The sequence below is a fragment of the Eschscholzia californica genome, unplaced genomic scaffold (genome assembly GCF_041429995.1).
Source record: "Eschscholzia californica isolate CP2 unplaced genomic scaffold, dmEscCali1.0.p SCAF_1, whole genome shotgun sequence".
Taxonomy (NCBI): domain Eukaryota; kingdom Viridiplantae; phylum Streptophyta; class Magnoliopsida; order Ranunculales; family Papaveraceae; genus Eschscholzia; species Eschscholzia californica.
The window spans coordinates 24,914,137-24,929,629 of record NW_028238198.1 but is presented as its reverse complement, the minus strand read 5'-3'; the positions used below and the strand labels follow the sequence as shown (position 1 = coordinate 24,929,629).

Sequence of the window (15,493 nt, the reverse complement as noted above, 5' to 3'; positions counted from 1 at the left end):
GCTAGGGTTCTGCTTCTGGCTTATGGACTACTTTATTTGAATACCAATGACAGAAAATGTGTTTAATCCTATCCTATGTTAGTCAACTGAGTAAGAAAAACATTTATTTATGAATTTTCTTCCACTATACTCTCCAGATAAGAAAACCAAAATGATCCTCAAGTCAATAAAACCAATAACTTAAAAGCAATCATAAAACTTTAATGAAATATCCAAGAAAATGTCTGTCCACATTACAAAAAACATGCAGACCATTAGAGAGAGAAAGCAACCAAAACCTTTAATAATTGAAAAGTAATAACTTGAAAAGTAATAACAAAGAGACCCTCAGGATGGACTAGGTATATTATCTCTATGATACTTGGACTAGCTAAGGGTACAAAAAGTGTAAGAATCCAAAATTTGTAATGGGTATGCAAGTTCCTTAGAGTCTATGGACACTCAACACCAAAACGAGATCTAACTCGATTGGTCTGATGAAGTAAATGAGTTAGGGCAGAATTTTAAGTTGTATCCAAAATTTCGCCTGAACTAGACTGATTAGTATTTGTCCAACATCACATGCTTATTAATGTTGTCCATTTAAAATATGCCAGGGTACTCGTAATTGAATGACCTTCATTTATAATTATTGAGTTTTTCAAAATTTCATTCACTTCAATTAACCTATTGGACCTAAGCATTGATGTGTTCATGTCGATAAAGTCTGAAGATGACCCTCTTTTAGCTTTAGTAGTGTGTAGAGACCCCCTCCTTTTGAATAATATAAACCCAAGTCTTAGACCTCCCTGCACTCAGATCCCACGACCGTATAAGCATGGAGTCACCTGACCCCATCTCATTCCCATTCTAATCCTTTTTACTTTTTTTCTTTTTTTTTTCAGTCAAGGAAAACATTTCCATTCATAACTGATAAAATCACGATTTACATGGACGGTAATTTTTATTTCTCTCCTCTGAAAACTTCATGAGAGTTCATATCTTTAAATGCAAAGTGCCTCATGAAGGGAAATAAATTGGACTAAACACAGACACATTGATCCTAAAGATCAAGAATTAAAAGACCCTAAAGGTCGACAAAAATATCCTAAAGATCGTGAAAAGAGACCCTAAAGGTCTGACAAAATAACGGGAAAAAACTAAAAGAACCATCGCCGCTGTCACCGGAAAACCGCCGTCATCACGGGGAAACCGTCTCTGTCACCGAAAAATCGCCGCCATCACTGGAAAACCACCTCCTTTATCCAGACGTTTTAAAATGTAGAAATTCATTAATACACCATTACTCAGCCAAGTGGTTATCCATTCATTTGTTATATAGACTCTGTCATACTTTCTGTGCATCCGGCTTCCGTAGCATAGTGGTAGTGCGTTCGCTTCGTAAGCGAAAGGTCGCGAGTTCGATCCTCGCCGGGAGCTTTTTTTTTTCATTACCTCTTTTTTGCCCTATTTTAGAAGAATACTTGAGGCTATTATAGTCATTGAACAACACAAAGTACATTTTAGGGTTTCTCTTGCTAGGCAAACAAGGTGAGACGGTAAGATCTAATCCATCAAAATTAAAACAAACCGTCCGATCAAATCAACTCTTTCAATTCCCCTTCTATAAATTAAAAACCCCTTACTCAACCGAAATCAAAATCTAGGGTTTCTTTTCTGTCCGTTCACTTCTCCTTCCATTACCTTTCTCTTCGTTACTGTGATTTTTTCTTTGTTTGTTGTTGTTGGGTTTATGAAGTAGAAAAGGCTTCTTAATTTTTTTTTGTTAAACAAAGGCTTCTTAATCTGGTCGATAGGATATATCAATACCTAATTGACTCGTTCCCTTGAAGCAAAACTAACTTTCTCGACTGTCATTTAGTACTAACTTAAGTGTAAATCAATATTACTTGAGTTTTGATGATGGTTGAGAAAATTTAAAATTGATTTTGTTCTTCTTTCTGGGTTTTATTATCTTGATTATTATCTTTTTTGTTAGTTACAAATTGATCTTTTGTGGAATAATAATTAGGGTTTCTAAATGATTACACGGTTTGGTTTTAAAGAAAGTTGGGAATGAAGGAAAGAATTGATTGAGAAATGTCGGTGATGACTAGTATATAATACATAGACCTGTACTGATTGCGGAAATGACCGCACACATTGAACATCTAAGGGGCTGAGACATTTCTTTTTCATTTTTTTTTTTTTTTTTTGTTGATTGTTTTGATTTTATAATTCTTTGAAATTTTTGTTGTGTGAATCACTGACTGAGATCGTCCGCTATACATTTGCTATTCCCTAATCTTGAGAGGTTTATTAAACAGAAGTAGTAGAGAGAGAGGACATAGAAATGTCTTTTGAGATGAGAAAGAAATATGGAATTATTGATACCATGAACAGTGTATTTGTCCTCTTCAAATACTTGATAAGATGTAGTATCAACTTTATCAAGTATTGAAGAAAACAAATATACTCTTTATGGTTTTTAAAGAACATTTGTAAATTGGGGGTGCAATCCTTGCTTGGTGGTGTCTGGTGTGCTTCATGACTTTACAAATAAATGTAAAATTGATATATTATGTGTTTTTCACTTCTAAATGGTGGCGAAGTGTAAAAATGTTAGTTATAACATTAAACCAGTCAGTCTACATTAAACCAGTCAGACACTTAATTAAGCGATTGAAGTCTTTTAGTGTTAACAAATGATAATGATTTGACTAAATCATTTTTAGTGTTCTTAAAACCAGGTTTTAATTTTTTGGGGTGGTAATTTTTGTTCTCCAAAAGTATTGCTGAGGGGAGGCCTTTTAACAGAAATGAGGGGTCCTATAAAATCTCCCAATCGACAATTACTCGTAAACCATGGTTTTTGTATCAAAATTCATGAGTTTACTGAATTAGTATGACATGCTAATATTTGAATACTTTAAGCGTGAAATAGATAGTTACTCATTTTATAACATTTAGGGATGGAATTTTATTGGGCTCCGGTTTAATGTAGACGGACTCGGACTGATTGGGTAAGGGACGTTAAAGCCCACCATTGACCTTGTGGTGGATGGGCCGGATTCTTGGCCAATTTCTCCTGCACTTAGCCCGCCCGTGCCCTTCAGTTTTGATCGGCCGCGGCAGTCATAGGCCGAACGGGCTCCGAGTTTTTACTAAAAAGAAAAGTTTAATAAACTTAATGTCATTTATAAATATAATTACAAACAAAATTTACAAAAACAAATACAAAAAGGGAAATTACAATATATAAATCATATAGTTTAACATCATCACCTTTCACCATCATGAAAAAAATTATTGATTCACATCCAAATACGAATTTGATAAGTTTATATCATCACCATGAACTAAACTACATATTCATATCAGATCTATCCTTCATAAAAATACATCAAAGATGTTTCTTAAAATTCGGAAGATTTCTTTTCGATTAATACAGATCTGATTCATTAGAAGAAAAAAAAGATTTTCATTTGTGAAAGACATTAGCAATACCACTCACCACTAGTTTTCAATTATGGACACTTCATTTTTTATTTTTATTTTGTTGTTGAAGACTTCATTTTTTTATTAGGATATTAGTGCATACCATTTTTGCACTTAAAACTATAAAAATATTCTTATGCTTATTGTTTTTGGCTTTTGGTATAGGATGATCACTATTAGTGCATACCATATTTTTTTACCCCCTCACAATTAATTGGTAATTGAGCTTACCCCCTTCAGTAATTGGTAATTGAGATTACCCCCTTGAATTTAGATTTTTTGTTAAAACTACTAAGGATATGTTTGGTATGTGATAATAAAATTAGAAAGTAAATAATATATAAACAAAATCAATCTTTACTAATTATATTCCTGACCAAATGAAACAATAAAATGAGGTGAAATCCCTAATATAAATCATATTGAAGAATAGTTGTTCTTAATAGTGGCAATTATTTCATGTACGCCAAACATAGCCTTTGTATTCGTGTCACTAATAGTAAGTCAGTGTCACTAATAGTAAGTCCAAGGGGGTAAGATCAATTACCCATTATTGAGGGGAGTAAACTCAATTACCAATTAGTGAGGAGGGGGTAAGCGCAAAAAACCCTTTATTAAATGATTCTTATAACGTCTCCTTAAACTAATTTGGTAAAGGAATAACAAAAAAGGACTTAGATAACAATTAATAATAAATTTAATATTTTATTCACTTGTAGTTTCTCTAACATAAACAACCAAAATCCTAATATCGTCTCTCTCTAGATCTCAACTTTCTCTTTGTTATGATCCTCTCTTCGCCTTTGTCTCCCTTTCTTTAAGTTTCCACGAATGGTATGCCCATCACCAAAACATAGAGAAGAGAAACTAAAGAGGAAAGAAGAGAGGGGGGAAGGAGATAAAAAGGTGGAGAACGACATCAATGATGGGGCTGGTGGTGAAGGTGGCGCCGAAATTAATGTTGGTCTTGGGGTCGATAATGGCTACAAAGTTGATGGTAGTGGTGGGAGGGGAAAATAAAGGAAGGAACTGAAAAAAAAAACATTAAGAAGGGAAATGATGGAGTTACTTAAAATTTGTTACTTAGAGGATGACATGTTTCCTCATTTGGATACAAAAGCGGTCCCCGTCATAGTCAAACTTTGAAAAAACTGTCTTTCAATAAACAATGAGTCCTTAAGTCATCCTCAAAGCAATTGTAGCATCTCCCTATTAAGAATAAGTCGATGAGGGCTAGAAAGTTGATGGGTTATTTAGTGATTAGACCCCATTTATTTATCAATATTAGGGCATCCCCAAAACGATAATATTTCAGTGGTTAACCCCCATTTTCTATTTTTCCGTGAGAAGCTTGTTAAGTAGCACGCGTGTCACTCACGTGTGTTTTTCTGACGATCTTGCCCCCCTCAGAACTATTGGGTTATTTAGTGATTAAACCTTATTTATTTATCAATATTAGGGGTTCACCCCCAAATTAGTTTGATACATCTCATACATTTGATTCACGACTTTCTTACATTACAATTCTTAAATGTGTTGCAAAAATCTTCTAGAGTAGTATTAATTACAATCTGAGTTTGGGTAGAAGAACTTGGTTGGTTTGAACGTTTTTTAGTCATTAGGCAATACTTCTTCTAATGACCAAGATCACCACATCCATAGCATCCCACTGTTAAATGTTGTTTTACATGATGTTTTCCAGACAGAAATAGAGGCATTGCTTCATCTAGCCAGTGAAAGCTATCACACTTAAGGTATTGGCACCTCAAGTACTTCCTTTCGGGGTTTTTTGATGTGCACTATAACTTTTCGAATGCCATCACACTTTGTATTTGTGCATGATGAATACATAAATGGACATTTCAAGGCTCCATGTGATTTCGTCTCACAGATTTGGCAGCTCATCTCCTGTAATAACATGAATAATATGACCTTTAGTGAAGGACCCCCATTGTAAAACTACTATTTAGGGAAGGACCCCCGTTATAATAAAGCTGATGAAGACCAACAATGACTTACCTGGTTCGTTTCTTCACTTTTAGCAACTTCTCCCATCGTTTTAGCACTGACTTAGCTGATGAAGAAATCGTTTTAGCTGATGAAGAAATCGTTTTAGCTGATGAAGAAATTGATTTAAACATTTAAAGATCTACTTAAAAAGAAGTTATTTCATAGGACCTTTGGGACAGAGATGGCCAATTCTGGTACATAATTCCAACGGTTCTGAGGAGGGCAATTTCGTCAGAAAAAACACACGTGACTGGCACCCGCGCTACTTAACGAGCGTCTGACGGGAAAAAAAAGAAATGAGAGTTAACCCTGAAACATTATCGTTTTGAGGGTGAACCCCTAATATTAATAACAAATGGGGTCTAATCACTAAATAACCCAAAGTTGATAGTAGTGGTGGGAGGGAAAAATAAAGGATGAAACTGAATAAAAAAATATTAAGAATGGGCCGGTGAGTGTTTGGAGAATATATATTTTCTTGTTTCCATTCCCAAAAATTTATTTGTTTGTCCAAACAATTAACTATATTAAACTCAGAGTAACCCTTCTGTTTAACTAATTCTAGCTTCCTATCAAAAAAAAAAAATGTTAAACCCATATTAAAATGGCCTATCTTCAATGAAGTTCAAAAGCCCAAAGGTCTCAAGAAGCTTGTTAAGAGACAACTCTCTCTCTCTCTCTCTCTCTCTCTCTCTCTCTCTCTCTAGATTAGTAATGGCAACTGTACAGAATAACATTTCACAGATAAGATTATCAAACTTTAGTTCATACCCTCTAAAGTTATCATCTCCAGTTCTCAGGCCGGCTTCTCTATATCTCAGCAGTGAGTCATTTTGTAAGCTTTTTAGTTTCTTTACCATCCATATTAGTTTTTGTGCAGTCCTTTTTTTTTTTGTTGAAAAACTCCCAACCACATCTTCTTCCCACCCTCACAAGAACCCTTTATCAGGAAGCAGACTCGTAGTTCAAGCAGCTAAGAAAGAAGCAGAAAAATCTCAACCACCAGATAAAACCCCAGCTTCAAATGGTTCAAGCTTCTACCAGCTTCTTGGCATTAAAGGAGCAGCAAAAGAAACTGTGAGTGTTTGATTAAATGTCTCTGAGAAAATCCTACTTGTTAGTATAAAATCAATCGGTGATCAAGAAATAATCATATCAAATTAGATTATAGTACTAAATTAGTTGTGGGTTTTTCACAAGCTTAGATTTTTAATGTGCAGAATATATGGAAGGTTAGACTTCAACTCACAAAGCCAGTTACTTGGCCTCCTTTGGTTTGGGGAGTCGTCTGCGGAGCTGCTGCTTCTGGTATTCTTTATTGGATTTTTCATGGAATGGTGATGCTTTACCTTCTATATCATTTGACCCATGCCTAGATAACCTTTCAAACTTGCATTTTTCCATTGAAATTTAATCAGTATAACTGTATAAGGCCATATTCTGACACCACAAAAGAGTGTCGAGACCTTTCGGGTGGGCTCGTGGAGCCTTCGCCAAGAACAAAACCCTTTACCTATGTGCTTAGACCTAGGTGTCTAAAGCGAATACAATGTCGATAACTGCCAAAGGCTTGGGGTGTCACAAACATCTAGTTTAAAACATGGAGCTTTTTAGATGAGTTTTTGTGGAGATGGTATGTTAAAACATGGAGGAGATAATGTTTATACAGACTATTGATTTCTTCATTGTCCAAGTAGGGATCGTAACAATTTTAGGCTTCGCAGTTGATGGTTTGTATCTATCTGATCTTCTCTGGTACCTTTCCTATACCCCAAGCCCTAAAAATATTAACTTGCAGGAAACTTCCACTGGGATGTAGAAGATGTTGGTAAAGCAATTGTTTGCATGTTAATGTCTGGTCCATGTCTTACAGGCTACACACAGGTAAAGTCCGTCTTGCTTATGTTTGATTTGAAGGATCCATTCAGATTATATTAACTAAGTCGATACAATCATGTAAACTTGTTCCTATGTAGACCCTCAATGATTGGTATGACCGAGACATCGACGCAATTAATGAACCTTATCGTCCAATTCCTTCTGGAGTGATATCTAAAAAACAGGTATGCAGTTAGATCACTGAGTTTCTATCCGTCATTGTTTTTTTTTACTAATACTACTTCTTGATTGGATTCACGGCTTTTCCTTGTTATTAAATTTGCTAGGGGAGTAAGAAAAATTGAATGGCATAGTTTTTAGCATTTCTAAGAACCTTTTACACGTGAAACAACAAGTTTTAACTTTTAAACAAAACCCGCACCTCCAAGTTGTAAAACGGCTCATAGCAGATGGTGTTCGATTTCTTATAGAACTTGTTGTTTCAGGTCCTCCACCAAATTTGGTTTCTGTTTCTAGGAGGGCTTGGCTTGGCTGCTTTGTTAGATATATGGGTAAGTTTCAACAAGTGACTACATTTCCATCTAAAATTATTTGACACAATCCCGAACTTTTGTTTCATTTTAGGCAGGGCATGATATTCCTATAGTTTTTTATCTTGCTCTTGGTGGATCCTTAGTGTCATACATATATTCCGCTCCACCTCTAAAGGTCAAGTCATCTCCTTATCTCTATCATGCCAATTTAGTTTCATTAAGACTAAACCTCAAACTCCATCTACTATTCGGATATTTTGCAGCTCAAGCAAAATGGATGGATTGGGAATTCTACAATGGGAGTGAGCTACATTAGTTTGCCCTGGTCTGATATAGATTCATGTATTTCTTTTCAGAAATCTTTTTGGCATTGCCACTACTTCAGACATTCTTTCTTGCGTCCTCACTGCTTTATCTATAAACGTACAGGTGGGCTGGTCAAGCTTTATTTGGGACTCTCACGGCTGATATTATTGTCCTCACGCTCTTGTATAGCTTAGCTGGGGTATCCTCTTCAAAGCTGTGTACCTAAAGCCAAAACTAAAAAGACTCAACTCAATATTAATGGAAATTTCTCTTCGCATTTCAGATGGGTATAGCCATTGTAAATGATTTTAAAAGTGTCGAGGGAGACAAAGCCTTGGGATTGCAGGTCTTGTCACTTTTCTCTTCTATACTACGTTTTAAGCTTATTAGGTGTCTTTTTTATTCTGGTAATATTTTCTTCGGAGGCTGTTTATTGTAACAATTTTTTCGCATTTCCATTTGAATCAGTCAATTCCTGTGGCGTTCGGAATGGATGCTGCTAAGTGGATTTGCATCGCTTCTATTGACATAACTCAGACTACTGTTGTTGGTACGGGTTACCTCATTCAAGCCACATACTTTCTTTTCAAATACCCGTTCTGTAGTTATTTTTCTGATTTACATTTGGAATTATTGTAGGTTATCTATTAGGTGCAGGTAAACCATATCATGCGTTAATGCTTCTAGGTTTGATATTACCTCAAGTATTTTTCCAGGTAAGCACATATAGTATATTTTTGCTTGAAAAACAGTTCCTTTATATCGTAAGCCCTGATTTAGAATACTCATATTGTTGGATCCATGGCTTTAGGCTCTAACTTTTCAACTTTGTTTTTTGCAGTTTCGGTACTTGTTGACAGACCCAGTAAAAAATGATGTCAAGTATCAGGTAAGTCGATTCCCCTCTTGAAAAGCATATTATTGTCTACTTTGATAATCGGTCTTCCTTCTAGATAACTAAGAACCGTATCCAAGGGGATGCCGAATGCTTTCATGCAGAAGTTATAGCAACATGGTTATGAAACCCTATAGTCCTAATCACGAGCGACCCCAGTCGAGTGGTCAAACTCCAGCTTCTCCTCTGGTTTGGAACTACTAAGTCTGGACTCCTGAGGGGTGATACACACACTGTCCAAGATAGTGGTAAAAAAATTGTGTCATTTAGAAAAATTAGTGTAACACTAATAGTATTTTTAAACTTGTCTACAAGAAAATAAATTGAAAGATATAAAATTAAGATTAAAGTTCAAGAGGAAAAAAATACAATAACTAGAAATAAAATGAGAGAGAATGGGGGAATACTTGAAAGTTGAAACATGGGATGGAAAACGAAACTTCCTGTCATTCTACTTTTTTTTTTCTCTCTCACAGCCAAAGTGCCTATAAAACATTCATCTCGGGGGCCCTTGTAAAATTGGGGCCCAAAGCAGCTGCTTTGGGTCTGGGACGCCCTGGGGCCATGCTGGCCCCAACACTGCCTGTTTAATAAGAAGTGTGGCTCGTGATCTAGAGACCGCTTGGACATGGCCCATTGATAACCTCTAGTCCAAGAGCACATGTGTTCCACTACCGTTGCCAAATGGACATTATGTGCCCAAAACCTGCACTAGATGGGAAGACACTCATTTTCCTTGACTTTTCCATATATCTAGGAAAATGATAATCTTTAGAACTCTTCAATTATCGAATGGACATCACGGTTATTTCCTAGTAACAAAGTATGATGTACGCATTGTTTGATTTGTACAACATAAAACACGAACTCCTTTCTAGATACGTACACTGCATCCCGTGACGTGCACTCGGGCACAACATGAAGTAGGCCCGGGCCATAAGCATGATAGGCACATCAGGAATCTAAATTCAGAACCCTGTGTCAGGGTGTTTTCTTGATAAGATTCAAGTCATGTGACCTCAAGAAATACTCCCAAATAGTAGCATCACTGGATTTGTTTTTGCAGGCTAGTGCCCAGCCATTTATGGTGCTTGGAATGTTAGTGACAGCATTAGCAGTGAGCGCATAATCCTGACGAGTAAGCCCAAGTATGGAATCTCCGGGAAGAACGTCTAAGACTAAATTGTTCTACTCTCGTGCATTCTGGTTTCACTTTCTTGCGAAAATTAACAACGCAGCAAGCAAGGGAATTTGGTGAGTCACCTAGCACTAATAACAGGTAACGATGCCGATAAGGCTACTCAATAATATCATTAGTGTTTTTTGTAGATTATTATAGTAAAACATAGAACATTTGAACTTCGAGTGCTTTAGGGGAAATTTTCTATATTTCTCTAACAACCCGTAGTTTGTGATATGTACTATAATAAACCTTAGTAGTTGCTAATTCAATGAAGTATAGTTTAATGAAGATTTATTCGTATTTTAAGCTTCAAAATTAGTAGAAGCCTATTCCTCGATACTAAAGCAAAATCACTTGACCAATAGTAAATGAACATAGGAGACTAGAATCAAACCACTCTAAAGTATAAATAATTTAATATTAAATGTATATACCTAACCGGGTTGAATAGACAATCTGTAATAAGACGGAGTCCAGTTCGCTTTGATGAATATTATTTAGAAACATCCATGCAATTCCTACTATATAATATGTATAACACTAGTTTATAAAATTCTTTTTGTATATTGTCGTAGATCATGTCAAATAAATTGATTTCAATGTCGTAAATGGTCCTTTAATTTGACGAAGTACTCCTACTGACCTCATTAACATCTGTTTTTTATTAATCTAATGCCTAATTATGGTAGCTTAATGCTTTATATGTATGCAATACTTTGTCTATTTACATTTTATTGAATGATTCATACGTGTGGTCCTGATATCATACTCCATCTAGAAATTCGGTACCATTTTGTTGTTGTACTGTGAATCTTTTCTACTAAGGTGGTTTTTTTCGTTCTTATATGTCTGAACCTTAACCGTTTGATTCAGATGGACATAATCCAAACTAGCTATTCAGACACGTTAAATATCACGAGTCATGCAAAAAGAAATTTTAAAATCTTTCGTAAATCAGTTCAAATGTCAAATTAGGATTCAAATCCAAATTTAAAATACTAGAGTTCTTTCTAATTTGACCCCAAATTTGTGATCAAATTTATATCCTGTTATTATAAGATCAGTTGCTACGTTTGGATTCTAAAAAATAACAAAGGTAATTGGGAAAAGGTCCAAAGAGACATTGTCACAGAGAGAAGTTTGTGCTAGAAAATAGTAAGCAGCAGGTCCAAAAACTCAAAGTTTGAGGTGATAATAAAATGAGTGATCCAACTTTTGCACCAGAAAAAGTTGTCTCTTTCGGTACATAAAAAAAATGTATAGTAACATATTTGCACTTGTACGTCACATAATGTATAGTGCAAAACGCTCTATTTCTCTTATGTATAATACATTTTCAAATATCCTTTCTTTTATGTGGTGCACAATATATTTTCAAGTGTCTTTCCATTTATCTGGTATTGTGCATTACATAAATTCGTGCATATTACATTAATCTAACGTTTTCCCTTGACATAACCCATGCGTGATTGACATAGTTCATGTGCGTCTGACATAACCCATATGCACTTAACAAAACGCTACACAAACTCATGTGCTTGCATTTTTATCAAAACTGACATTTCAACTCCAAATCTGACATTTTGGAGTGGTTTTATAGTATTATTTTTCTGAAGTACATCTATCTTATAAGGGGGTACATTATGGACCAAAAGCTAATTTTCGAAAATAACAAGCACAATCCTGCCAGGGTGATGTATATATATTTAGACTTTGTTTAATTGAGTTTCTTCCTCTCACATTCCTCATGATCAAAGTGTTTTGTGGGTAGGAATATATAAGACTTGACTCTTGTTCGCTAATTAGGTCAAGAGAAACACTGATTTGAAGTGGGGTCCTTTTACAGTTGTAGTCTTGTGTAATATTGATTGACGGTGTATTGTGTACACATTTTTAAATTCAAAAATCTTGTTTTGGTTCCCACACAGGAAAATACAATCAATCACTTCCTTCCTACTCCTTTCCCTTACATTTCCTTCTTCTATATTTCTAACACTATCCAAATCAGCCCGCGGAAACCGTATTAAATGCTAATAAGAGACTCAAAAGGTAATGAGCTGGCGGTACCGGTGTGAATCGGTTCGGTCAGATTGTCTGCCGTCCACGATGGATTTGGACGAATCCAAACAGGCACCGAACCTTCGAGCCACTTTTTCTTACTCTAGTTGGTAGGTGAAAATGAAAGGAAGCTACTAATTCACTGAAATTTATACGAAAGAAGGTAAAATTGACAACTCCTAGTTGGAGTGCTAAGAAGTTCAGTCTTCCACTTTAGAGATAAATGGTTCGAGGCACGCTGACAATTAAAAATAATATATATAATTTGTGAGGGGACACGGAAAGTTCTATAATCTCAACCCTGTTAAGTAAATTTAAGAGGAATAATTTTAGCGGTTGAAGATGAGCTTAGGAAGTAGAATCTCAACTTTTAGAGATGATTTTAATCTACCGTCACTATCAGCTTCCTTACGGATTAGGTAGTCCCAAGACACTCGGGCTAGCCATTTCCGTGCTACGCTTGAACAACGCTGACTTAGGCTAGTTCGAGTGTCTTCAAACGGTTCAGTCCAAAAGCCCTCAAGAAATCCAAGAAAGGGCGCGGGCTAATATCAAAAAAAGACTGGGCGCGCCAACAGAGGCCCCCAAGATCAAACTAAAGATAGCGGTTTTGCTACGTCAACAAACTGTTACTAACTAGGTAAAATGTGAACGGTCGGCAACGTCTATATTCTCAGAGTTGTAATAAATTTAAAAAAACATAACCAATTATAAACGTTGCAGCAAAGCAACGGTAACTTTTTTCCAACTACTAAACCAATAAGAACACTCCACGTAGCAAATTTATCTTCATCACGAAGAATAATTAAAGAGGGGGGTAAGACTTTGACCAAGTAAAACAAAAAGTAAAGAGAGAGAAAACTGCGCTTCTAACACGGGACCCTTCTTTGACCAACTTTCCCCCTTAAAATCCTCTGTTTCTTCATCCTCTCTCTCTCTCTAAAAATCAATCCCTTTATAGACAGACAGAGAGAAAAACTCAAATCAAGTGAAAACCCACAAGGAAGGAAGGAAGGAAGAATCCATAATAATCAACTATGTCTTGTTCTATTGCAGTTGCCAATTCACCTGTATTTTCTCCATCTAGGGTTTCAATTTTCTGTAAAACAACGGCTCAATCACCTGAAAATTTATCAATAAACAACCACAACCACCATCGTGGATCGTCTCCTTGTGGTTCATCTGGTGGTAGACCAGCTTCCCCATTTAGGTTACGAATTCAAAACTCTCCAAGTGGGCTTAGGGTTTGTAAGAAGGAAGAATGTGGTGGTAATACTAGTAGTAGTACTACTTCTAGTAGTTTCAGTCCTGGTTCTTCTTCAGCTACTTTTTTGAAGAGGAAGAGACCTGCTAGGATTGATATTCCTATTGCTTCTTTGAATTTTGAGGTAGAGGAGAAGAGTTCTTCTTCAATGGTGGAAATGGAGGAAGAGAGAGAAAGTTATTCTGTTTACTGTAAGAAAGGTAGAAGGGAAACAATGGAGGATCGTTATACATCGATTGTTGATATTAAAGGGGATTCTAAACAGGTATGCTCAATTAGGGCTTTATGAATTTGTTTATTAGGGTTTCAGAAATTAGGTTCCTTTTGGGAAGGGCAAAATTTGAAATTAGGGTTACCACTGAAACTGTTCTAGGTCATTATTAAATATGCCAATTTCTAGTGTGGGTTTTGGTCTTTTACCCAGATTGAGGATTCTAGAGTAGTATTCATGTAAAATTTAGCTTACAATAGTTTGTGGGTATGTGATTTTTTCAGGCTTTCTTTGGTGTTTTTGATGGCCATGGTGGATCAAAAGCTGCAGAATATGCTGCAGAAAACCTAGACAAGAACATTATAGATGAAGTGTTAAGAAGTAGAGAAGAAGAAATTGTTGACGCTGTGAAAAATGGTTACCTAAAAACTGATTCCGAATTTCTAAAACAAGATGTTAGGGGTGGAACTTGCTGTGTTACTGCATTAATCACCAAAGGTGATCTTATTGTATCTAATGCTGGCGATTGTCGTGCTGTTATGAGCCGAGGAGGAATAGCAGAAGCACTTACTTCTGATCATAGGCCTTCTCGTGAAGATGAACGAGAAAGAATCGAAAACAAGGTATGTGTAACGACCCAAATCCGATTGTCACCGCTTTAGACACCCAAGCCCAAACCGAACGGTACAATGTTTTGTTCCTAGTGAGGGTTCCACGAGTTTTGCCCTATGGAATAAACTCTGGAGGCTCTTCCAAGCTATGTGTGATTATTACATGAGTAGGATCTGATGGATTGTTCAATATTCTCTATTTTCAGGGTGGTTACGTAGATCTTTGCCATGGTATGTGGAGATTACAAGGATCTTTGGCTGTATCAAGAGCAATTGGCGATCGACACTTGAAGGAATGGGTAACAGCAGAACCAGAAACTAACATTCTTAGGATTAACCCAGATTGTGAATTCCTAATCTTGGCTTCAGATGGATTATGGGATAAGGTAATTCTAAGTCTCTTCTCATTATTTCTCTTGTAATGAGAAAAAAAAAATATTTCTTGTTCTTGTGTTTTATTTATATTGTTCTAATTTGAAATTGTTTTTCGGCATTCCAGGTTAGTAATCAAGAGGCAGTAGATGTCGTCCGACCTTTATGTGTAGAGACTGTTAAACCAGCAGCGTTCTTGGCCTGCAAGAAGTTAGTAGATCTTGCAGTTGCTCGTGGATCAGTAGACGATATAAGTGTCATGGTAATCCAATTGGAGAAGTTTGCTTGATGGAGTGTTCATCATTCTTTTGTGAAGAAACTTGTCGCCATTGCTCGTTATATACTGACCATTCTTTGATTAAACTGACTAACTTCATCTATTTTATGTAATAACCAAGTTTTGCTGTGTAATTTATTATGGAAAAGTAATGACTTATCAAAGTTTTAATCTAAGTATTCTTTGGTCTGTTTGATAATTAGTAGAAGAGTGGCACAAGGATCAAAACCATAATCTGACCTCACTTTTAAGATAATCGAGAATACTAAGAGCATTTCCAATGTAAGACCCAATCTTAGAGATCTTGAGTAACCAATAGGATTTTTGGACTTTATTGTTAAAACTTCATCTTCAATGGGTCTTGCCCCAAACTGTCTAAGGATGGAGAGAAGACATGATGAGACTGTGGTCGTGATGGAAATGGTAAGGAAGGAGATACATGGTGGTGATTGGTGAC

General features: G+C 36.0%; 2 protein-coding genes and 2 non-coding genes across 4 annotated transcripts; all 4 read left to right on the top strand.

Moving 5' to 3' along the window:
* The first annotated feature begins 1,347 nt into the window (after positions 1 to 1,347).
* On the top strand, positions 1,348 to 1,419 carry TRNAT-CGU (transfer RNA threonine (anticodon CGU)). The gene has a single exon. It is a non-coding gene; the product is annotated as a tRNA-Thr (tRNA).
* A 659-nt stretch (positions 1,420 to 2,078) lies between these two features.
* LOC147565402 (small nucleolar RNA SNORD25) lies at positions 2,079 to 2,168 on the top strand. Its single transcript, XR_015231561.1, has one exon. It is a non-coding gene; the product is annotated as a small nucleolar RNA SNORD25 (small nucleolar RNA).
* A 3,938-nt stretch (positions 2,169 to 6,106) lies between these two features.
* Positions 6,107 to 10,531, top strand: LOC147565401 (chlorophyll synthase, chloroplastic-like). The gene is made up of 14 exons (XM_086651889.1): positions 6,107 to 6,310; positions 6,437 to 6,564; positions 6,708 to 6,795; positions 7,286 to 7,371; positions 7,464 to 7,550; positions 7,812 to 7,877; positions 7,951 to 8,034; positions 8,123 to 8,184; positions 8,289 to 8,364; positions 8,449 to 8,511; positions 8,634 to 8,715; positions 8,805 to 8,881; positions 9,007 to 9,054; positions 10,127 to 10,531. Exons 1-14 carry the CDS (start codon positions 6,202 to 6,204, stop codon positions 10,187 to 10,189), a joined length of 1,119 nt encoding a protein of 372 aa, XP_086508015.1. The 5' UTR covers positions 6,107 to 6,201; the 3' UTR covers positions 10,190 to 10,531.
* A 2,549-nt stretch (positions 10,532 to 13,080) lies between these two features.
* On the top strand, positions 13,081 to 15,209 carry LOC147565400 (putative protein phosphatase 2C 25). The gene is made up of 4 exons (XM_086651888.1): positions 13,081 to 13,830; positions 14,061 to 14,399; positions 14,594 to 14,773; positions 14,887 to 15,209. The coding sequence occupies exons 1-4, from the start codon at positions 13,339 to 13,341 to the stop codon at positions 15,046 to 15,048; spliced, it is 1,173 nt and encodes a 390-aa protein (XP_086508014.1). The 5' UTR covers positions 13,081 to 13,338; the 3' UTR covers positions 15,049 to 15,209.
* Positions 15,210 to 15,493: the final 284 nt, after the last annotated feature.